This window comes from Dromaius novaehollandiae, chromosome 18, assembly GCF_036370855.1.
Source record: "Dromaius novaehollandiae isolate bDroNov1 chromosome 18, bDroNov1.hap1, whole genome shotgun sequence".
Taxonomy (NCBI): domain Eukaryota; kingdom Metazoa; phylum Chordata; class Aves; order Casuariiformes; family Dromaiidae; genus Dromaius; species Dromaius novaehollandiae.
In genome coordinates, this window is record NC_088115.1 from 16,210,115 (window position 1) to 16,234,062 (window position 23,948).

Below are 23,948 nucleotides of genomic sequence, written 5' to 3' on the forward strand. Positions count from 1 at the left end.
CGCCTTTGTTTTGTCTCTTCTCAGTGTTGGAAATCTGTTGTGTCTTGGTATTTCTAGAGATCTAGGACTGGTGGTTTGGCACTGCCCTTCCTTGGGCTCTGCAGAGGGAATAACAGGGGTAAGACCACCCTGGGGACTAAGAGGATCCTTGCGTGCAGCGGTCTTGCTGCAACTCCTGTCGATAGCATCTGTGCTCACAAAAAAAGCAAGGCAGAGCCACAACAGGCTTTGTCATCTCTCTGCTCCAGCTGTGATTAGGAAGACTTCCTCATCATTAAGGATAAAAATAAAAAAGCAACAGTAATTTAACAAGTATGACTTCTTCCAAACTAAGACTCTAAATGGCAAATAGACTGTGAAATAAGCTAAGAAAAACAAATATTTTTTCCAGATTAATACTTGTTCCTTCTGGTTCATATAACAACCTTGCCAAAAGGCAGGGTTTTGTTGACTTGTGTTTTTCTAACTGCTTCTCTTCCTTCAACTGTCGCTCTCACTTATTCTCTATTATTAGCCCTCTCTGCTCCTCCTCTCCCACAGCCAGGTTTCAGCTGCTCTTCCTGGAAATCCACAAAGATTTCCGAAGTGCGTTCCTCTCTTGGTGCCTGCTTTTCTCTGTCTTGGAGGCCCAGAAAATGGATGCGAGCCCCAGCGACGTGGCACTGGCTCAGCACAGGCCTTTTCCTGCTCGGCAGCGTGGGGTTGCCTAGCAATCCCACACCATCTTGCTGCAGCAGCTGTTTGCTTCTCCTCCACTCCAGCTAGTGCACATACACCTCCTGATCTGTGAAGTTGCATCTCTGAAGTGGATACCAGTTTGCATTTGTAGGAACAGATGTCAACAGGAACCCAGCTCAGCGGCTTGAAACCCAGAAATTTTCAGATCTCTTCTCTCCCATGTTCCTGGTTCTTCATCCTCCAAATCTGCCGCCTAAAGCATCTTCAGTCCCGTGAACCGTGTGGAGGAAACACGGTGGGGCACACCAAGGAGCCACGCCGGCCAAGTGCTTCCCTGGTTTAGCAGGTCACGAGACCAAGTGCTGCTGCCTCTTTCCTACGTGGCAGCAAGGCTTGGCTGTTACTGCATCCTAGATGGCCAAAACGTGCATCTAAATATCCATTACACATGATAAATTTATCAGGTGCATTTTGTAGTCCTCATTTGTTAGTACTCTATATAACCATGATCTTCTCTGAAGAGTTCCTTAAAACCCTTTTGAGAGAGAGGGAAAAATATATCTGGATGGGAAGGAGGGAAAGCGGTACCTGTTTTCAGGGTGTCACATGTGGGCTCTAGAGGATACTAGTAATGTCTCATGGATGGATGCTATGCAGAGTTCACAGGAAGTAAATTGACTTAAACAGGCTGCATATATTCCAAATATTTCTCATGAAATGTAGCTTTATGAAGGTTAGCCACTGTCTTAAATATTGGAAACCACAAATGGGTCATTTGAGCTAGAAGCAAGGTGCTGAGTGGAGTACAGTAACTCAGACAAGTCTGCAAGAAGAGCTACTTGCTCTAGCTGCATTTCGTAACAGCCCAGAGCTCAGGAGGGGGAAGTCTGAGGCTGTCCAGCAACACCTGAATAAATGGGCCTGCACCACCAAAGCAGCCTATCTTAGAGATTGCATAACAACCCGGAAAAGGGCAGTACGACAGGACCTCTAACAGCCGGTGGTTTGCAAAATATTACAGGGCAGGTCTACAACAGCGTTCAGCCGGCTTCCCGAGAGGAGAGCTGAACGGGAGAGAGCCTGGGAAGTCAGGACCTGCTCTCGCATGAAGCTCAAGGAAGGACTGTTGCTTTCACTCACTGCATGGCTAAGATCACTGCCCAAAGGTCCTTAAATTAGGTTTAAAAAGGAGAAAGGGGAAGGGGCTGAGACGTAATCTAAGCTGTAGTTAACCCTGCATACCTTGTGAACTTGCATCCTGTGTGTTTCATGCATTCCCTCCTTGCTCCCAGTGTTTGCAGCCGGGAACCTAACCCTTTCTTCCTCCCTACCATCCTTTTGTTTTGCACCTGCCAGGTGGCTGAGGTGGGCCCAGGCGTCCGGCCCTACGGCAGTATGGGCAAAGCGATAGGAACCGGCGCTGCACGCTGAGCCGGAGGGAGGCCTGCCCTGAGGATGGCGGGGAGCTTTGTTCCTTGCTAGCTTGCAAGTCAGCGTGTGGCTGTACTGCTGAATGCACAGTAAAACGGAGGAAACCCCTCGGGACAGTTCATTGCCCACTTGCAGACAGCAGTGAGCCCAGCCTGACTGCGGGAATAAACTCCCTATTTGTCACAGTCCTGATATGTTCATTTGCAATGGAGAAAGAGCGAGGAGAAAAATGGCTCCTTGCTCCCGACCGGAGGCGGGAGCACATGCTGAGCGGGTGCCGGGCATGCCGCCGCAGCGGGAGCGCACCTCGTGTGCCGTGCCGAGGGGGGGACGCGTCCTCTGTGCCTTGCCACCGTGGTGGCCTGAGCTCAACGCGCTGCTGGGGTGAGCGTGCGAGGTGGGAGCGGGCCTTGCGCACCTTGCCGCGGACATTGCTCGTGCAGCGCGCGTCGCTGCAGCAGGTGCCTGGGCCGAGCGCGTCGCCGCGGCGGGCGCGGGCCCTGAGCAGCCCCCGCTTGGGGGGCAGCGGGCGGGGGCGACGCGCGGGGCTGGCGGGTCTCCGCCGCAGCAGCGGCTCCCGCAGCAGCACAGCGAGGCTGCGGCGGCCGCGCTCTGCCCGGACCCGCGGGGGTCTCGGGGCGGGCGCGGGGGTCCCGGGGCGGGGGCTGCGCTGCCGCCGCCCCCCGGCGCGCCCCGTCGGCGGGGCCGGGGCCGGGGGCGGCGCGCTCGCTCGCTCGCTCGCTGGCTGGCGGCTGCGGGGGCGGCGGCGCGGGCGCAGCCGCGTGCGTGGCGCCCGGCGAGGCGAGCAGAGCCGAGCCCAGCCCGCTGCCGCCGCCGGGCTGCCGCGGTCGCCGCTGCTCGGGAGATGCCGCTCGGCGGGCGGGGACCCGCGGCTGCCCTGCGCCTCCGCGGCCGCCGCGGCGGGGACCTCTGAGCGCGTGAGTCACCGGCAGAAGCGGCGGCGGGGGGGGGGCGGCCCCGGCCAGGCGGCCCCGGCCAGGCGGCCGCAGCGCAGCCGGCGCGGGAGGCTGCGGCGCGGGGCACCGGGAGCGCCGCGGGGGCAGCCGCCGGGGCGCCGCGGGCAGCTCTTCCCGGTGCCGCCCGTGAAACTTCGGGGTCGGCGCGGGCGGGGGGCGCCCGGCTCGGGGGAGGGGAGCTCGGCCAGCCCGGCGGTGCCCCATCCCCCGGCGGTGCCCCGGCCCCCGGTGCCACCCCCTCCCCCGGCGCCTCTGTGCCGAGCCGGCCGGGGCTCCGCTCGGCTCCGCTCCGGCAGCTCCCGGGCGGGGGCGGGGGCGGGCGGCTCCGGCCCCCGGCGGGGCCGAGGAAGAGGAGCCCGGCGGGGGAGGCAGCGGGCTGCGCCGGCGTCACCCTCCCCGATGCGCCGGAGCTGCCCAGGTGCGTTCGGGAGCGAAGTTCCTCCTCGGTAGGATGCGGAGCAGCGACGCTTTCTTGGAAGTCTCCCTGCCCGAGTTCAGGTTTGAGTAATTGAATGTGTCTATTAATAACGCGGTCTCTTGAAGTTAGAATCCGCAGCATTTTATTTGCCTGCAAAAATATTCTAGCACAACTTCTCATTAAGTTTACATTATGGATTCTTAACGGATGTCTTAATTAGGCGCTGTTGTTAACAGGAATATTACACTAATTAAAATCACGCCCTCCAGGTGAACGTAAATTGTAAGAAAAAGTTGTGCGAGGTGGAGTCTGGATGAACGGGGGTGAGAGCGGCAGCGAGGCGCTGGCCGGCCCCAGCGCGCGGGCAGAGACGTGCAGGCAGCCCGTGGCCCCTCCGCGAGGGGCAGAGCGATGCAAGTCAGCGCGAGCTCGTGCAGCTGCTTTGGGTTTTTCCCGTGCTGCGGAAGGGTGCCCGTCTCCAGGAATCTCCTTGCGAGCTGGGCTCGCCGTCCAGGCGGGTGTTGAGGGCTTGCCGTGCGGGAGACAGGGTGAGAAGGCCTTTTAGAGTCACCTGTTTTATTTGTGTTGCGTGTGTAAAAGCACAGCGCCGTTATTCAGCCGTCCATATGTCTGGAGATCCCTCCGTCGATAGTTACGCCAGGGAACAGCACAATGTGCAGCATCTCGTCCAGATGTTTAAACGCAGGCGTTGGAAGTAAACAAACGTGGCTCGGGGATGCCGGAGCGGCCGTGGGGCCGGGCAGCGGGGCTGGGCAGTGGCAGCGAGGGGCACGGCCCCGCTCCGGCCCCACTGCTGGAGCAGCCGCAGAGGCAGCGGCTCCTGCCTGCGGAGAGCTGGGAGGCTGCGTGTGTGCGTGCGTGCGCGGGCGGATGGCGAGGGGGGATAGCGGGGAAGCAGGGCTTTCTCGGCTTCTCACTCCAGTAAGCATGACATTAACAGCACTGACTATTTTTGGTTGCCTTTCATGAAGGTTTGGAACTCGCTCGCTGCCTCCGTGAAAACCTGGCCGCGAGCAGCAGCGTTTCTGGCTGCTTTGTTTTCTGCCCGTGGCGCCGGGCTGCTCGTGGGCTTTCTGCAGGGGGGGACGGGGAGGCTCGGGGCGAAGGGGCGAGCAGCGTGGCCGCCCGAGCCCACGCGTGGCTGCGGGTAGCTGTGCGGTTGGGAAGCTGCGGAGCCGGGGAACACCTTGCCCTGTCTGCGGGCTCCCCGCTCGTCCTGCCTGGCAATCTCGAGGATGTCCTGAGGCTCGTGGTTGGTCCTGCAGCGCTCGGAGGTGTAGTCTGCTGTCGTCGTCGTATTTGTGTTACAATCGTGCCCAAAGGCTGCCGTCAGGCTAGAGGCCTCGTTACGTTGGGTGCTGTGCAAACATAGATTAAGACAGTCCATTCCCTGAAGAGCTTCCTGGTTTCAGGCTAAAATGGTTGAGGCGTGATAAAGCCTCACAAAGCAAGAAACAAAGGCTATTTTTTCTGTATAATAGATGGAGAAAGTGCCTGGAGTTTATAATTTTGGTAGAGGGAGGATTGCAGAGGGTCGGGGCTGCCAGGGATGCCCAAATCCAGCCGGTTGCTGGGAATTAGTTCGTGGCTCTGGGGAGCTATTAGGGTTCTGCGTTTGCTATTTCAGAGAAAATACACGAGTCCCCCCCACCCCCACCTCCTCCAAGATGAGCTGTAGGATTGTTCAGCACAACAGAAAGCCTTGGCACAAGGGCACACGAACGCTTTGCTGCAGCACTAGGTAAATCCTTGCCAGGGTTATGGCTGTCGCTTTTGGGGCATGGCTTTAGGATCCTTTCGCAAGGTACAGGGGGGGCATAAATTGTGCGTAGCAAGCTGAGACGGTGGTTTGGGAGCACCGAAGACTGGCGCTCCCGAGCTCACAAGCTGCCAGCTGGGAAACTAACTGGCTCTGATCCAAAAAGCAGATACTTGAAGGGGCACAGGGTGGGCAGGATTTGGAAACCCCGCAGCCTGGCATTCCCGGCTTTTGCTTGTTCATGGCAATTTAGGAAACAGGGACAAACTTCATCGAATTTGAGTGCCGATGGAGGCATCTCCAGGGGCCTCGGCTGGTGAAACGCGAGGCTGGCTGTCTCCACTGGGTAACCTCCGTGCTTTGCTGCAGGGCTGGTGCTCTGTCCCTTCTTCCTCTTCTCCTTCTCTTAAATATGAGAAGGACCCTGGCAGACTCGGGTCCTTTAGGTGGTGTTTCTAGGTTAACGTTTCCTCCGTGTGATGCTGCATTTGGAAAAAGAGTTCCTCTATATTTCCTTTCCCAAACCTTTCCAACTGTGCGAATTCGAGTTCCCTGTTTAGATGGTATCTTTTTGACAAGGTATGGATTTCTTTTTTCTTTTCTCCTCTTTTCCTTTTCAAATTAAAAAACCCCAACCCTCTCTGTTGCACTTATTTCTCCATCCCCCGTCCCTGTCCCGTGTCATCCTCGATCACTGCGTTCACACGCGAGGCTGCGGGATGGCCGGGCAGCCCGTGCCGCGTGCAGGTGCCCGGAGCGGGTCTCGCCGTGCTGCCATCGCTGCTGATGGTTTATCCTCTGCCTCCTCATCCTGCCGAGAAGGTTTCTCTTCCCTGCCTCGGCGTCGTTTCCAGGTGGAGCAGTTCAGCGTGTTTGCCGCGGTGCCGTGGGTGGATCCCCCAGGATGTTTCCCGGTTTCACAGGAGAGCAGCGAGCGAGGCCTCGCGCGCACGTCGGCCGCGCTGGGGCATTCGGGGTAGGCGTAAGCGTCCCCGCTAAAGACTTGCTTCTTGAGCAGCTCCTCCAGCTTGGGTCGTATTTGCTCATTCAGTGTATAAATAAATAAAGGTTTTAAAGTGTGTGCATTTACTAAATTAGTTTGTCGTCACAATTTTTCAAATGGATCATCTGACAGTAGATAAATGCCTTTGAAGGTTATTGAGATAATAAAAGGCATGAGGGAAGTTCCTTAATTTATTTGAGTTCTCTTTTAATTTACAGTATTATGGGGTGAGAGTACACTGAATAATTAGTTCTTATGAATGATTTGCTCTTTTAAAACGACCATGGAAGAGACAGGAGAAATGGTGGTGAGGTCTGAGACGTTGAACCAGGCGGCGAGGGGCTTTGCTGGAGGCGGTGCAGATGTGCTGCAGCTGTGGGCGGCACAGCTGGGGCAGCGAGGTGCGGGAGAGCCCGGTCTCTCCACCAAATGGTGGTGGTGAGAATGTTTTTCCTTTGCGCTATTTGCTTGAATATCCCTAAGTTCTTTGCAAAGACCGAGAGCAGGTTAATGACTGAGGCCAAACGCGCTGGGGTTTACAGCTGGAGGTGGCGCAGCCTCCGCACGCTTCCCCTCCGTCCTGCTCCGGGGATGGTGTTGGAGGAGGCTCTGCATCTCCATCTCGCTCCTCGTGCCGGGCGGGTGCTGCAGCCCGCGGAGGGGAGTCAGGCTGCTGAAAATGCAGAGACCAGTTCAGCTCCGGCAGAGACTGGGGTTGTTACTGGTGCGAAGGAAGACAGGAGTGATGAATAGGGGGAAACGCGTTTTGCAGGAAACGTTGTGTGGATGTGATTTTTGCAGCTGTTTGTAATGTTCCAAGGTAAAACCGTGATTGGGAAGCTTCACTGCTGCAGGTACCTGCAGCTCTCCTCCACGTTGCGTTGCGCTGTCTCCCTGGCGAGACCCTCACGCGATCCCTGCTCCGGTGTTTGCAGAGATGCTGTGGGCTGTTTTGTTGGTGCCATCTCTCCTCTTTTCCCACCTGGAATAACTAAGTACGAAAGAGTCGGGGCCTTTCCTGAGGTTACAGAGCGAGTCATTGTCCCGGCTGGGACTTAAAGGTGACCTGTGGGGTATTTTTCATTTAAGTGGGTTTGTGGGCCTTTTGCTTTTTGGTGGTGAACACGATGAGGTGTAAGGATATGTATTTTTAAGAGTGTGAGCTGCCAAGCCTCCCGCGTGTTGCCTTACAGCGGATGGTGAAGCACCTCTCTCCCAGCGACCCTGCGGCGAGCGGATGCAGGGGCTCCGCTGCCTCTTCCCAGCGGGACGGGCTCCTCCGCTCGCCGAGGCTGCGCTGCTCGGGGCTGCTGAGAGCAGCTTCGTTTTCCTCCCTGACCTCCCATCCTAGCAGGGCTGTTTGTTGTCAGTGCGGCTTCAGTGCTTTCTGGTGGGGTCTTCTGAGGTGTTTCGGGATGTGTGTTCTTGAAAACTAATTGATGGGCTGATACACTGAACTGGGAAGAAAAATTGTACTCTCTGTAATTTCATTAGTTGCTGAGATTAAATATTTTTGAAACTTTGTTTTTAATAAACCCCTCTAAAACTCCCTCTCTCCGTTGCTCAGTTTGCGCTCTGTGATGCTCCAGGCATCATCATGGCTTCCAGACCAGGCAGGACTGAATTTCTGGTGGGTGGAAGCGAGCACGGCAGTGAGGGACCCCTCCTTGGGCCGCGCTTTCCGTGGCCTGCGTGCACGCGTCCTCCCTGCCCCGGCTCCCTCGGGCTGCTCGGCGTTGGCCCCGCTCTGCCGGGCCGGGCTTCGCCAGGCAGCCCCGACGCCGCTTCCCTCCTTGGTGGCCTCTGGGCTCGTCTCGGCCCGACGCCGCTGGCATCACCGGGGCACAGCTGTATCTGCCAGACCTTGGCCTTTTCTGCGCGTCGTGCCCCCCCTCGCAGCCCCGTGTCCCGGTACCGCGAGCCTCCCTGGCAAACGCTCCCTTTCCAGCTGTTTTCCCTCTGCGGCTCTCGCCGTGTCCCTCCAGCCGCTGTGGGCAGGAGACCTTCTGTTTTATTTATAAAATAATTTTATATTTATTTATAGCTGTGGTGCAAAGCCGGGTTACTAGCACCGCTCCACGCCGTGCGTGCCGGCACGGTCCCTGCCCGGGGCGGCACTGGGGACCCGCGGGCTGCGGGAAGGAGGGACCCGGCGGCTCTCCGGCCCCCGGAGCGGCAACGGCAGCGAGCAAGGTGTCGGCTTGTTGTGTTGCCATCGACTTTTTCTTCCTTAGTGTTATTTTTTTTGTCTTTTGGGGTTTTTTTGGCTTTGTCGCTTGGAAACTGGAGCCGTTCCTGCTCCCGCGAGCTTGCTGGTGGCCAGCCGTGGCTGCGCAGGGGACCGGCCCGCGCGGCACCACCGCGCTCGGAGCTCCCGGAGGTCTCAGGGCTGCATGGACGGGTCCGACAGCGGCTCTGCGCGGGGCTCGCCGGGGCGTCCGAGGGGCTTCGCTGCTGGGAAGAGCCGCTTTCTTTTGCGGGCTTTGCCTGCTCTCCCCGAGACGCCAGAGGACCCGCGCGCGTGTGTGGGCCCCGTCTAGACTGCTCGCCGTCGCGAGGAGGCTTTCCTGCCAGAAGGAGAGGCTTTTTTTGCGCGCTCGGATCGCGTGGTGGTGGAGGTATTGCCAAAAGCCCCCCTGCGCGGCGCGGGCGAGCGGGGGCTGCGCCGAGCAGGGTGCCAGAAGCTCCCGAGGGGGATGCAGAGCCGGTCGAGTTTCCCGGGTTTTCCCCTCCTGCATCGGTCCTTTGCACCCTGGCAAAGCTAGCGCTGCAGCCCCGGGTCCCCGGGGGGGACGTGGGGGGACGCGCGGCCCCGAGAGCAGCCCCGGGAGCCGTTCAGCCCGCGGAGGTGGGGGAAAAGGGCACTGCAAGGGAAGGAACGGGGCTTTAAATGGAACTTTTAATATATATATTTTTTTCTTCTGAAAGTCTAGTGAATTTAAGACTTCTTGAAATTGAGAATCTATGTAATAGCCTGAGCTTACTGTAATTTGTGAAAATAATTTCAAATAATGCTTGAGCAGGTCACATGTATTGCTGATGTTTAGAGAAACTCGAATTATTGAGCTGGAGGAAGTCATTAGAACTAGAATTTATGGAAGTGATAAAACAACTTTTGACAACAGGTTCACCTCCTCTGCAGCTAGAGAGAATATTTTCTTCTTGTCAGATCAATAAACAATTAATTCTAAAGCAGGGAAGCAGAGAAAAAGAGTTTTCCCGATTTCTAAACTCTTAATCAAGCCATGGATAAAACATAGATGCGAGAATTCGAGATCTATTAGTTCTAAAACCTTGACCTTGATAACTAATTCTTAAATTCATGAACCACAGATGATACTTCCTTTGCTGAGTAAATCCACTTTTAAATATAGAACCTGTTCCTAGATATTTATGCTTCCAACATGTTTAATGTAGCTTTACTTAATAATCTGCTTCAAAATGCCGACTTTTCCCCCGCATTTTAATTGAATTCCAATTTCCATTCAGAATCAGCTTAAATTAAATGAGTTTAAAAATATAGTAAATAAGAAATATAATTCACTTAGTTTTAACATAAGCTGTGAAAATAAAGAATCCAAATAACTGTTTAGATTTACATGAGTTGCGTCCTTCTGGTTAGTGAACAAACTGGCACTTTTTGGTGAATTTGATGTCCTGGCAAATTAACCAGTAAGAAGGAAATACTAATTGTAAGATGGGAACTGCAGTAGGGATGAGGATGAGATAAGTGCGGTTGTTTAAGCCCCTCCATGGGGGGAGGCTTCGCAGCCTCCCCCCATTCCTGGGATGCCAGGGGGATGGGCGCCGGGATGCCAGGGATGGGCACCGGGATGCAGGGATGGGCGCCGGGATGCAGGGATGGGCGCGATCCCGCCACAGCCGCTGCTGGGGCACTGCGGCTTCCCCTGCCCCTTCCCGCTGCACCGGTGAATCCGCGCGTGCGGCGCGGCTCTGCGGCGGGGCCGGTGCGGGCTCGGCTGCTGGGGCCGGCGCCGGAGGTCAAGCGGTGGTTAGCTCCAGGGGACGGGGGGGACGACGGGGGGGGGGGGGGAGATTTACGACTCTTCCCTGCTCTGCTTGATGGACAATTAAAGCGCTGCACGGTTGGAGGAGAGCAATGTCTCCGAGAGGCAGCAATAGTCGGAATAAATCAGTCACCTTCAGTTAAAGGTTTGAGCAGGGCGGTTTAAAGGCGCAGCGCACGGTGCCTTGAAAACAGGGCGATTGCGGTTTGCGGAGCCGCTGCGTCCCGCTGGCTCTCGCTGCGCGGTTTGGGTTTGGGTCCCAAACGGGGCTGAGGAGGCTCTTGGTGCCTCTCTTGTGGGCTCAAACCCTGCAGCGGCAGGAGGGGAGAGGTGCGGGGATGCTGAGACCTTGGTGCCTCCTGTCTCCAGAGCATCCTCCAAACGGAGCCCCGGCCGCGGCGACGGGCAGCGGCGAGCGTGTGCGTGCTCAGCGCCGGGCTCGGGGAGCGCCGAGCTGCGGGAAACGCTGACGAACCGCTCCAGCTTCTGGCAGCTCCCGCGTGGGCCGCCTTTGTTGTTCCCGTGACTGATGGAAACGGTGCATTTCCGTGAAACTTTCCCAAACAGCGTTCGGGTCTTGCCGTCGTGGGGCATGGCAGTTTCAGGTTGTTTATGACGAAGAGCGAGCGTTGTCCGCTGGCAGACAGGGAGGATCTGTTTCCCTCCTGGTAGTTACCAGGGTTGTTTGAGATCCCTTTTCTGTAGGAACACGGGATTTGAGGTCTCTAACAACTTGCGTTTGATTTCTGGGCAGTGGAGGGATTCCTGCCGTAGCGCTGCTAGCAGGCATCAGGCCGGGGCACAGCTGAATTGGGGATAAATGCTGCTTCTGGCCGTTTTCTGGGCCCTGAGCAGGCGGCTGCTTGGGGCTGCGGTGTCGCAGCTCCAAGGCAGGAGCCCGTCTCCGGCTGGCGATGGGGATTGCGGTGCCGTGTGTGTCGGAGGACACGGCGTAGCTGCAGATGTTGGGCACGTACGGATGGACGGTGGCTGCCGCTGGAGCGGGCTCCGGGGCCGCGGAGCGATCTGCAGGCAGCCGGGGGATCTGCACGTCAGCGCGTCGCCCCTGCGGTCACCGGCAGCGAGCGCCCGGGACGGCCTCCGCCGTGCTGCCCAGGGGCTCCCCGAGACCCAGCACAAGGACGCGCTGGCGGCAACCCGGTGCCTCGGGGCCGCCTCTCCCGGGGCCCCTCCGTGGGCGAGGGGGGTTTGGGGCTCGGCTGCGGGAGCCCCGGGTGCAGGGGGTGGGCAGGCATCACCCGGGCAGGCGCTCGCAAACAGAGCTGCGTGCGTGTGCGTATGCATTTCATGGAATATGCAAATCTGCGTATAGAGAGGGGCCTAAATAATTATACGCATAGCCAGATTTTTTTAAATAAAGCTATCTACAGTATATTGCAGAAGTAATTAGGAATCCTGAGCTAGCTGTATCTCGATCTTTATAGCAACATAGCTGATAAAGCATGATTCAGGGACCTCGTTATCTTTTTTTAAAGAAGTTTTTATTTAACTTCCGTGAAGTTGCCATGGTTACTCCTGTGCATGGCTTCCATGCCTCTCTTGCCTTAAGTGCAGCTGCTAGCATTAAGAATTAAAACATCTACATTTGGAGCAGCCCCGGCCTTCCCCAGCTGTAAATCTCGGCGGTGCTCGCGCGCGGGGGAAGGCGGCGGGCCGGGAGCTTGTTCGCTGCAGACCCTGGAGGGGTGTTTCCACGCCGTGGGCTCGGCCGGCTTGGATGGGGTGTTAACGCACCAACTCTCCCGCGCTGAACAGGGGAGCAAGAGGAATCTGGGAGGTAGTTTGGTCCCCGCAGCGTGGAGGAGAGGCGCTTCTGCTTCTCGGTTGAGCCGTTGTGCTGCCCTGCTCTTTGCAAGCGCGGCAAGGCCAGCGCCGTGGGCGGCTGTGGCTCCGCGTTCCCCCTTGCACGCTCAGCGGCACGAGGGCTTCCTCCAGACCGCGGGTCCGACCCCCAGATCCGGGCTGGGGCGCTGCTCCCCTCCGGGCTCGCGGCAGCATCGTCCCCGGGGAGGTGCTGGGTCCGCCCGCGGCGCGGGGACGCCTGGGAGCTGCCGGCTCCGGGCCCTCGTCCCGGGAGAGGCTTCGCAGGAGGCAGGTGCTGGGGCGCGAGGAGGGTGCGAGGCAGCTGCGCCGCGGCCCCTGCCAGCAGCAGCCCAGCCAGCGCAGGTGGCTGCCGGCTTCCCCTCCGCTTCCCCGGCGTCGCCGGCACGGCGCTGCGAGCGGGTCTCGCTGCAGGCAGGGAAATCGCCAAGACCCCGGGGCTGCAGCCTGGAGAGCTGCCTCGCTCGGCACTGGGAGCGATCCCGCAGTTTGGGCGCGCAGCCGGGAGGCCCCGTCCCTCGGAGCCGCGCTGCTCCGCCGGCTCCGCCAGCGCCCCGGACCGAGGGCACCGCCGCTGTTTGTTTCTGCCTCTTGTTTGTTTGTTTCTTCCTCCTTCTCCCCCTTCTCCATTCCTTTTTTCCCTCCTCTGTTTTCCTTCCCGATGAAAGATTTTCTTGCAGTGTCAAGGCAATGTGACCTGGTTCCGTAATAAAGAGGAGGCTTATTAGAATTAAAGCCCAACAGTGTTAAAAAAGCAATCTTTGCAAGATTGAGGCCATGGGGGAATTGTAAATTCTCAGCAAAGACCTCATTTAAAGACTGGAATGAAAACACATGCGTGCGCGCGCACCAACCCTCGCGACGCGAGGGGAAGCTTGGTTTTTGGGAAAATTTGGGGGGACGGAGGGAGCGGAGCGGCTGGCCGGTCCCTTTGGAGCTGCGTGGGGCTCCGCGTGCCCGGGAGTGCCGCTCTTTGGCTCTGCAGGCATCTTTCGGGTTTGCAGGTGGTTTTTGGGGGGTGCCGCCCCTTCTCGCCCCGTGCCAAGCTGGCGGGGGTCCCGGGGCGGGGGCAAGGCTTCGCTGTGAGCTGTTGCCCGGCTCTGGGAAGCGGGTCAAGGCCAGTGGCTGCAGCCCGCTCTGGTTGCGCGTTTCTCCCACACTTCCCTCCTCTTCCTCGCCCCGAGAGCAGCTGAGCGTGCTCGCGTGCCCGGGCAGAAGGGCTTTGGTGGGAAGCAGGTAAAACGACCTTCCCCCTCCACCGCTCCTTCTCCTGCTGCTCCTGCTAATTTTCCCGGCTCCGGCCCGGTTCCCGGCGCCGGCTGCCGCTGCGTTCCCATTATCAGGCGTGGGAAACGGATGCGAAGCGCGTGGTGCTGCCGGCGAGCCCCCCGCGCCCCCCGCCCTCCGCCGCGCCGTGGTCCCCGCCGTCCCCCACGGCGGGCTGTTGTCGTGACGTGCTGTTATCTGGCTAATGCAAGTAAGCGCTGCTGGCAGGGCTGCGCCGGCGCTAAGTGCCGCGCACACCTGCGGTGCGGTCGAGATGAGGATGTCTTAACCAAGCACAAGAGAGCTGATTTATGGATGTTCATCAGCTCCCGGCCCGGGGGTGGGCCGGCGGGGGCTGCGCTCCCCCACCGCGGGGCCGCCGGAGCGGTGCAAGCCACGTGCAAGCCCCCGCTTGCACCCGGGTACTCGGCCCCGCTGCGAGCTTGGCGTCCGGACGGCGCTGGGGGACACTGCGGGAAAGGGGACGCCGGAGGCTTTGGGGCTGGGAAGGGCGGACGTGGAGCCGGGCGGCCGGAGCCTGGTGCTGCCGGGAGAGACCAGCTGCCGCCTTTGCTGCCTCGCGTCCCGCTGCGTGTCCGAGGCTCCCTGTGTCCTCCTTAAACTGTCCCAGGGGAGCCCGTGCTGCCGCGATGGCCGAGGGGGCTGTGCTGGAGGGACGGCTCCATGTCTCCTCGTGGGTCTTATCAGCAGATGGGACATCACAGAGATTCACCTTGCAGGTTTAATTGAGGTGTGGATGAAACGCAGGGCAGCTGAGTTCGGAGTCCGTGCCACCTTCACGCGACGTGTGCTGCACAGGTTAGCTGTAGCCCTCGGCGTCGCTCCTGCTCTCGGCTGTTTATAGCCAGCCAGCCCTGCGCGCGGGCAGCCAGGCGCGTGCCTTCGCGGCCAGGCACGGTGCACGCCGGCGCAGCCGGAGCTCCGGTTTTCAGGCTGGCTCCACGGCACGGGGGGGGGACGGTCTCGGTCGGGGAGGCATCCGGACGCTGCTGCTGGAGCAGTTACGCAGCGTCTCCGTGCCGGGGGGGAGCGCGGTGCAGAGATCCCCGTCGCTGTGCCGGGCCGCTGCTCGGTTGCCGTCTGGGCGAGCGGCCTGGGGCTGGAGCCCGAGGCGGGGTGGGGACGTGGCTGGGCTGCTCCCCAGAGCCGTCCTCGCGTCCCGTGTGGCCGGTGCCAGCGTGGGGGTTGGTCCCGCTCCCCGTGGGGCGGTGGGGTGCACCCGAGGTGCTGAGCGCTCGGTGGCACGGCTGACAGCAACGGGAGACCCTCGTGGGCACCGTGCGACCGCGGGGTGCAGGGGGTTCCGCTGCTGACTGCAGAGCTGGGGCCTTTGCAGAGCTAGGCTTTGGCCATGGCTTTGTTCTGCGTAGCTGTCTTCTCCGATGGAGAAGTTGATAAGGAAACTCTCTTATTCCAGACGTTGAGATCTGTAGCTGTTCTTGTGCTTCTGAGCTTGCGTTCGACAGCTGGGGAGGTGAGGGGTGTTTGGGATGCGCTAGACCTCGACCCAGGTCAAGACTTGAGTCTGCTTTTCTTTTTGCTTTAATGCCTGTGCAAAGCGGGCGAAGGTCTCCTGCGTGTCTGGAGTTAGATTTATCCTGAGATCTAGCTCAGAGTGGGGAGGGGGTTCGGGCAGACGGGCTTCACAGGCATCCTGGTCATCTTCTGTCTGCTGGATCCATTGCAAAGACATTTCGGAGCAGCCTCGGAGCTGCGGAAGAAGCTTCTTCCCGAAGGGGAAGACTTTTAGCCTGCTGCGTGACGTTCGGGTCCGGCAGGAAGGCAGGGCTTGCTCCGCCACCGGTCCCTAACACGCAGGTAATTTAATGTCTAGTCTCGGAGCCTTTCACTCCAGGATAAATGGCCTTTCCGTTAGAGCCGGCATGAGTTACTCTGACATTTTGCTACTCGGCAGACGTGGGCAGGGGAGAGTTGGGTATTAGGCTGGGCGATAGGCAAGCGAAGCAATCTCTGGGAGGCCATCAGTTTGGATTAGCTCTGTGAACTGGGATGCGGGGTAATCACCATCCTTCATTTCAGAGCGGTAAGAAACAAGTCGGCTCCTTCACGGAGCGGCACAGCTGCAGCAGGCGCTGCTTCGCCCTGGCCGCAGGCGCGCGGGACGGCGTCCTCGCGAGGGACCCCGCGGTCGGCGGCTGCGGGTTGCGCTGAGCGTTGAGCGGCGCTTGGCGCGTGTCCCCCCCCCCCCCCCGGGAGGCCGCGGAGGGGGATCCCTGCCTCGGCGGGAGGCCACGCTGCCGCCCGGCACGCCCGCGGCCTCGCTCGGTTGTCGCAGCATCCCCCACTTCGAAACCCTGAAATGGCAAAAGTTGCAGAACGTGTTCCTTGGGCCTTTTGACAGCAGCGTTCTCGGAGGCATCCCCCTCCCTGCCGCCCACGCACGCCCACGCGCAGCCAGCGATAAAAGGCTCAGCCCGGTAAACAAGGGGGGGAGAGGAAGAATGATTAGATGAAAATGGGGCAGCGGTCTGAGGCGGGGGATGCGAGTGTGAAGTTTAAACCAGAGGAGCTGAGATCACGGGGATGGTGCAGCTGGTGAGACTGCTGCCTGCTCGCTGCCTGCAGGCCCGAGCTGGGGAGATGCAGGCAGGGAGGAGAAATCCATTTTGGGCTCGCCGAGCGGAAGGCCTCTCTTCCCTTTTGTTTGTACTTTTTTTTTTTTTTTTTTTTATCTGAGTGCTTCATTTTCCAGAAGCTGTCATTTTACATAAACCTCTCAGCGAGGTACATCCATTCCCACTGCCAAAATCTCCATATCAAACACTTGTAACATGCCGCTGAACTGACAGCCCTGACTATACACGCTCCGTGGCTTTACAAAGGGATGCTGCGGCTGTGGAGGATATAAATACACGCACTGAGATGGCACGCAGCGCGCTCTCCCCGGCCCGCTCCCCTGCTCTCTCGCTGCCCGGTTAGAATTTATCCGCGGCCTCTGCCCGGGCGCCCGCGGCCGTCCCTGGAAGCGCGGCGGGACGGGGGCTCCGGCAGCGCAGGCTGAGCTCCTGCTCCGGCTGCGTGCGACGGACGTCCCTGCCTGCAAGGGCGGGGGGTGCGTGTGCGGGGGGCGGCGGGGGCAGCCGGTCCCGCTCCTCCATCCCAGCAAAACGGCCGAGTTTGCCTTCTCAAACAAGGGCAGAGGATGCGGTAGCAGCTGGGAAACGCCACGGCAGCGCGGCACCGAGGCAGCGCGCGGGGCAGGCCCTGGCCTGGGCTTAACAAGGCGCTTCCCGTCGCTGGACGGGGATAGGTGATGCCCGTGAGCGAGCCACGCACGCGGCTGCGGGCCCAGGGCTCCCAGGGAATCCTTTTCCAGTCTGGATGCGGCTCTGCACACACCTTCTGCCTTGTAGCATGTGCGGGTTGGACGGCGTCCCAGCTTTGCTCTGCCATGGGCTCGCTTTATTAATGCAGACGCCGTTGCTGCGGGATATGGCGTGCCCCCCCCCCCCCCCCCCCCGCGGCACGCAGCCTGCTTTCTGCTTGTTTTGAACCCCTCAGTTTTCAAGTGAGTGGCGGTTTTGCTGTCCCAGGGTGGACGTCGAGGTCCCCGAGTGAGGGGACCCCAGGCACGGGCTGCTGCCTCGGGCCCTGGGGTTAAAACCCCCTTAGCGCTCGCTTAGCAGCGGGGGGCTGCTTGGCTTGAAACTTTTTGCCCCAAATCCCATTTGAATTTGGGAAGATTGGAGGGGGGGGAGGGGAAAACAAACAAGCTGTATTCTCTGAAGTTCTTTTCTTTTGGATGAAATTCAAATCTGGAACAAAATCTCTATTTCTTTGCTGCAAAAAAAAAAAAAAAAAAGAAAGAAAGAAAAGGAATGAGATGACACGCAGAAGCTGCTTCCCCGTCCCGCTGAAGTCTCTCAGTTTTCAGTGGATGCTCTTGTTGCGATTCCCCTCCTGCTCCCCGGGAAGGGGTTGCTGCGGTTGCTGGCAGCGTGGACGCGGTGTGCAGCCTGGGCCGAGCCGCGAGCGAGGCCGTGCTCCGCCGGCGATGGGGTGCGAGCGCCCGGGGAGGCCTCGGGGTGCCGGTGCCGGCCATGGTGGAGCAGGGCCATTCCGGGGCTGCGCGTTCCCCAGGTCCGTGGTTTATCTTGGCATCGCTGTCACAGGGGGGACACGGGGCCATGGTGTCCCGATGAGTCCCCGGGGCCACCCGGGTCGCTCTGCCCCTGCGCGTGCCCCGGAGGGTCCCCTGGGGCTCCACTGCCTCCGGCCTCGGACCCGGGCTCTGGCGCGTCGCGGGGATGGAGAGCTGGGGAAGGGGAAGGCTTCCCCCTCTGCGCTGAGAGCGAGGAGCTGGCTGCCAGCTTCACCGCTTTCCCCTTAACAGCGGAACATGTGGCGGGGAGCGCGCTGGCTGGTGACGGAGGCTTTTATTGGCAGAGAGTGTATCCCATCATTTTTAATGCTGCTCTCGGAGGTCTCTGCCTCTCTTACGGAGAGGAACCTTGACACTGGAAATACGAGAGTTATTTTTTTTAATGTAGTATCATTAAGATGGTTTTTAATTGAGTTCATTTCTGCAAGTTCGATGATAAATTTTTAAGCACCTCAACTTGGAGACGGGTTTGCACTCAGCTGCTCTGCTCCTCGTGTGAGCCTCTAATTGAATCAGCCTGCGCCCGGGAAGCGTTTTGTTCCCTCTCTTTGGCAAAACGCAGGAAATCTTGCTTTGGGCGTGCTGAGAAGGAAGCAGGCCCCCGAGAAGCTCAGGGACCTGAAAGGTTTCTTGACTGCCGCTGTCTTTATCCTCGGTTAGGAAGCCTCCGAGATCTCTGCTGCCCTTCGCTAAGGGAAAAGTTGGCACGTGAACGGCGCATGCGGATCCCTCCGTGCACCTCCCGTCTCCCACCGCCTCTGCCGTGCCGTGCTGCGTGGGGAGACGAGGTGATGCTCCGGCCCGTTCTCCAAGTGTGGCTGCATGTCCGTAGTTGCAAAAGAATCATCTTTCTTTCTTTTTTTTCATTTTTCCCTGTCACTCTGGGCGGTGGTCTGGGGCGGTTGACCTGCCCGGGAGCAGCGCGGGGTGCAAGCGGGGAGGGCGCGGGTGGAGGTGCCCGGGCGGACGGCGCGTGGGAGGCCCCCGCTCCGCAGAGCGTGCGTTGCAGCTCTTCCCAGCCGGATGAATCAGTCCGTCTTTCAGGAGCAGCAGTAGCTGCTCTACCACCGCCTCACCCTCGCGTCCCCGGCGGAGCAGCCGCCCTGGAGAGCCGCGCAGGGCGAGCGCCTTGGCGGTGCAAGCTGCCCTGCCGTCTGCTGCCCTCGCTGGCAGGAATCCGCAGACCTCGGCTCCCCCAAACCGCTCGCGTTGAGGGAGAGGAGCGCGCTCGACCCGCGAGCTTCGCGGACGGGGGCGGCTCGGGGAGCGCCGGCGTGCTGAGCCCGCGGCCGCCGTGGCCTCTGTGCTGTCCCCGGGGAGCCGTCGCGCCCGCTCGGTGCCCGTCGTGGTGGTCGGGATGGTCCCCGCGAGGTAAGGGATGGGATTTTCTTCTCCTGCGTGGGGGAGAAAAAAAGACCGTCCGGGTTTGGCCCTTGCGCTGGAGCATGGCCCAGCCTGCAGCCCTGTGTTTGACTCGGGAGAGGGGATGGTTTATCCGATGCTGGGATGTGCATTCAGCTGGGATCACCCCAAACCTGCGTACTGATGGTTTGGGAGGACTGAGCTGTAAAACCGGCTGCCAAGCGGCCTGCTGTGGGCAGGGAGGCTGGTCTGGCCGGTTGCTGGGCTCTGCAGTCGCTGGGGGTGGGTGGACGCGGCCCCTCCGTTTGCAGGTTCCTGCTGCCGTTCCTGGGCAGTTCCTGGGAGGGAGTTTCTGGTTCCCCTGGGCTGCACAGACCCCCCGGAGCACCGGCTGGCTTGCGCGGTGCTGGGGGTCTCGTGCTAGCGCAGCGCCCGCCGAGGGGCTGCTAAACGGGAAGAACCCGAGTGCAAAATACGGCGCGACCTGAGGCTGGGCCTTTTTGGGCAGAGGCCGTGCCGGAGGGCGGCTTCCCCTCGGCCAGCTCAGCCCGTGGGTGCTGCGGGTGGGCAGGGGGCTGTCGGCCGAGCACCGCGCACCCAGCGCCCGCCCCAGCCGCTGCTGCCGCCTCCTTCGCGCGGCCGTGACCATCCTCCCCGTCCCCTCCGCCGGTTTGCTCGCGCTGCCTGGCTGCTTTGAGGCTGCGGGAGTAGGTGGGTATCTGCGCGTGTCCGTGCGCGCTGCAATCCGTCTGTCTGCGTTTTGGAGGGCTCTGGGGAACGGGCTTGCCCGGGGCTCTCCCTCAGTGCCACCCCGCTGCGGGACGGGCAGGGAGCTGCCTCCGTGCTGGGCTTTCCCTGACCGGACCTTTGCTCGCATTCCCGGGACCTGCCGCTTCCTTAGCACGTCCGCTCTCCCTGCCGGCAGTGGCAGCCGCGGCTCTTAGACCCGGGCTAACCAATGGCCCCCGGCGTCAGCCGCCTCCGAGCTGCCTTTTCCGTCCTTGGAGTCCTCCTTTTCCCTTCCTGCGCGTCTGCATTCCTCGCGGGAGGAGCGGTGTTTGGAGGGCAGGACGGGACGTGAGCGCGCGTGTGTGGGAGAGAGGAGGACAAGGAAAAATTGGCGCTGGGAAGCGGGTTGGAGAGGCTGTGGGTTCCTGCTGTGAGTGATGGGAGGAAGATGGTCTCTGCAGGCAAAGTTCATGAACGTTCATCATTGGCGATGGAAGTTTTTGTACATGCTGATTAACTGCCTCCCTCTGATGTGACATGGCAAGATAAAATATGAGCAACTGCATTCTTTGACTTAAAACTTAATTAAAACTATATATCAAAAACGTAAGACCCTAGGCTTAATAAAACCTGATAAAATTATACTAATACACTTCAATTTCAATCCAAGGCTCCCTGATGGAAGAGCGCGAGAGGCTGAACCCATAACTAGATTAGAAACACCTCCTATGCAATATTTATGGTGCTGTCCTGCTTGAGATGCATGGCCTCTGAGGAAGGCCCTGGCACTGTGATGAAGAGGAGTTGTCAGCCCAGCTTACATGTAAATAGCAGCGAGGGCAAAAACCCACAAGCAGACAGCAGTGCCTTTTGCTGCGGCGGGCTGGGGCGAAGGAGGAGGCCGAGGACCGGACATCTCGTGCTGCTGGGCGCCAGGTTTCCGCTCGTTGGGGCAGAAGTGGCCGTGGTGGCTCGTGCCCCAGCTCCCGAAGATGCTGCTGGCGGGGTCTAGGGCCGCCGCTCTTCTGCTGGGGCTCTCGTGCCTTGGGCCTGGCTGAGACCGAGATTCCCCAGCACAAGCGACATCCGGGAAAGCCGCTGGGACTCGGGCGAGGGATCTGCTTTCCGTGCTGAAGGATGCCACGGGGCTCCGGCTCGGACGCTTCGCAGCCGCTCCGCTCCTCCGGCTCGCGCGCGGTGGTGGCCTCCGCTCACCTCTCCTCTCCTCTCCTCTCCTCTCCAGCAGTGCTTCCAGCGACGGTCTCCTCCCTCACCACGTGGCTGCCTGGCTCCTGCCCGGGATCAGACCTGCTCTCCAGGAGCATCTCCTTTCCTGGATGCTGCTCGCTTCCGTACCGAGGTAGAAACGGGCGCCGAGCCGGGGCCGGGGCCTCTTGTGTCCGTCCTGCAGAGCGGCTGCCGCCCCGAAGTGTGGGAGAGCGAACGCGGGGCTGCGCCGGCCCCGGGGACGAGGCCGAGGGCCCAGTCCGTGTCCGTGCTGGTGCTGGTGCTGCTGGTCCACCGCCGGGCGCGGAGGGAGCCGGGGTTTTGCCCGAGGCTCTCGACAGCTGCCCATGGCTGCTGGCCGGGTCGCCTTTGCGGGGTGATTTATGGAGTGAGATGCTGCGCGTGGGATTACAGGCTTCGAGCCAGAGCCTTGCGACTGGGAACCGAGCGGAGAAAATTAGCCTGATGGTTCATTCTGCCGAGGTGCTGCCGGCCCGGGGCGGCGGTGCCGTCCGGCGGCGAGGGGAACGCGCCGGGGGCCCGGTGCAGCCGCCCGTCACGGCACGATGCCTTCGGGGCGGCGGTGCCCTGCCGCTCCCCGTCTGGGCAGCAGATGCGCGGGAACCTGCGGGTCCCGGAGGTAGCGGCTTGCGAAGCCGTCGAGCCAGAGCGTTTGCCAAAACGTTCGTCGTCGGTGGGGGCCTGGCTGCCCCAAAGCTCACCTTCAGGCAGAAATTCCCCGGGTCGGTGCTGGCCGGGGGTTTGCACCGCGTGCTGGTGCGGTGCCGCCGAGCCCCGGGGCCGCGGGAAGGGCAAGGTGCCGCCGTGCACCGGCGACGTGCGAGGCGGCTCTGCTAGACTGCTAATGCGGAGCATAAATCGTGCTGGAGACAGGGTAGGTCAGAGGAGGGAGGCGGGATCAGTAAAGCATTGCGGTCAACGAGACGCCGTCCTCGCAGGGGAGAGCAGGGTCTCGCTGCGAAGCGGAGGGAGAGCGCGCCGAGATGCTCGCGAGGAGCGAGCCGGGGCCGGGGAGCCGCTTTTGTGGGTGTCTGCACGACCCCGCAACGCTCCCGTCCTGCCGAGCGCCGCTGGCACGCGGGGTTTCGTGTCGCTGCTGTCCTGCTCCCCTCGCTGCCCGGCCCTCTGCGCGGAAAGCTTTGGGGGGTCAAAACCACTTTTTGGTGCGTTTGCACGAGCCTGGCGCAGCCAGCTCTGGAGCCTGCAGCAGTTGCGCCCACTGGTTTGAGACGGAGGAATTTCTCCTGCCTTCGCTTTCTCCGGTTGCACCCAAACCCGCCGCGACGGCGCGGCTCCTCTCGGCTGGGGTTTGCATCCCGCGGGCGGTGGGTGCAGAGCTCCCCGCGGTGCCGTGCCAGGCCCCAAGGGATCGAGCGAGCTGCCGCGGTGGGAGGGCGGAGAGGTGCCTGGCTCCGGGCCGGGGGGAACCCACCCGCGCTGTGTCCGCGCGCCCCGGCTCTCTGCCGGTCGCAGCCTCGGCCCGTGGTCGCTCCCCCGCCGCCCGGATCGCCAGCCTCCGGCGGGGACTGCGGCCCGGGAGGTGCGGGGCGCTCGCTGTAGCTGTATTTTCAGAGACTGCGGGGGACGTCGTGTGTGTAAAATTAGCACTGCCTTGTTAGTCCTTTTCAGGCTAATTCGGAGTGAAATGCTTTAGCAGCGGTGGGCTGATTCTATCAGGAGAACAAGAACTAATTAAATTCACTCTGACCATCAAGCAGTAAATTATTTATACCCAGACAGATGCAATCTAATCTGTAGCATCCAGCCCAAGTGAACTTGCGTCCTACTTGATTTGGGGGTGAGGAGGCAGATTAAATGCATAAAAAAGTAAAAGCGGGGGGGCGAAGGAGAGATCGAGCAGCGTGGGGGGAGGAGAGCGATAGCGAATTTGTTTTCCCTGCTGTCACTGCCGTCGGGCACTGACCCCGCAGCGGGAGCCCCTCCGCAGCCCCCGGTGCCGGCTGGGGGTCTCCCACGGCCCTGCTGGTCCCGGCGCTCCGGACACCCGTCCTTTTGCCGGGGTGTCCCGTGCCGCTGGGGAGCGGGGACGCGATGCCCTCCGAGGCCCGCGGACCTGCCTGTCCCCCCGCTCGCGGGGAGCTGCTCGCCTGGAAGAGCATCGCGGCTGGGATGCGCGCCGCGCTCTGCCAGCAGCGGTGGGGAGCGCGGGAATACTCCTCCTCCTCCGGAGGAAGGTCGAGGACAGCGAGCAGGTAGCCAGCAGGTCTCTGCCGCGGTCGCTAGCTCCCGGCTCCTCCGGCGCGCTCCCCGGCATCTGCCGCGTGCGGGCTCCTCCGCCGCCGCGCAGGCAGGTACCGCAGCCTGGTCGTGGAGCAGACGCAGGCTGTTACCATCCCCGTAAAGATTTTTTTTGGTTATCTGACCCCGGTGTCTGATTAGATCATTCTTGCGTCTCGCTGGTAACATGAGCTCTGACTGCTTAAGAGCTGCAGTTCGCTCTAATTGCTATTGAGCCGACATACCTCTCCTCTCCGAGATCGAAAGGAAAGAGTGCAAAATCATTGGCTAATCCTTCCGGGGCTGTGGAGGATTCTGGCAGCCTAGGAAACAGCTTGAGCCGGGGCTGCTTAAAATATTGTGTTAAAATATTGTGTCTTGGCTCCTGCTCCGGCCGGTGCACAGCCCAGGGAAGGCGTCTGGGGGCTCAGCAGCCTCGTCCGAGGCCCCGGCCAAGAGCACCATCGCCGGCGTTGTCGCGTTTTCATGCGTCTTCTAAGGGCGGTTTCGAGCGCTCATCACATTTGTTGTGGTCTCTGCGGATAAATCAGCTGTTAACCGGTCTGTGCCCTTTTCCGGGCTGGATTCCTCGGGCCTCCCGTGCGCAGGGCTGCAGCGGAGCGGAGCTCCCCCCGAGGCCGGTCAATAATTCCTCCAGTGCTGAGAAACGCCGTCAGGCTCCAGAGCTTGTGGCTTGTTTGCATGCGGCGTTCAGCAGCTTTCGAGCTGAGGCTTTCCGCAGCAAATTTATTTTTCCATAATTTTCAAGGTAAAGGTGTAGACAAAAGGCTACGACAACATTAT

General features: G+C 60.4%; 1 protein-coding gene across 6 annotated transcripts in view; it reads left to right on the forward strand.

Annotated features, from left to right (window-relative positions):
• The window catches only part of RBFOX3 (RNA binding fox-1 homolog 3), a 179,945-nt gene that overhangs the window by 48,647 nt on the left and 107,350 nt on the right, over positions 1–23,948 (forward strand). For 4 of the 6 annotated variants that reach the window (XM_064522872.1, XM_064522870.1, XM_064522869.1 and 1 more), the window contains exon 2: positions 20,902–21,018. The exons of 1 other annotated variant lie outside the window; for it this stretch is intronic. In XM_064522872.1, the coding sequence (XP_064378942.1) occupies positions 20,902–21,018 (117 nt within the window). Of the gene's footprint in view, positions 1–2,922; positions 3,048–20,901; positions 21,019–23,948 lie in introns of those variants that run through there. One more of the 6 variants, XM_064522878.1, reaches the window with a different exon arrangement.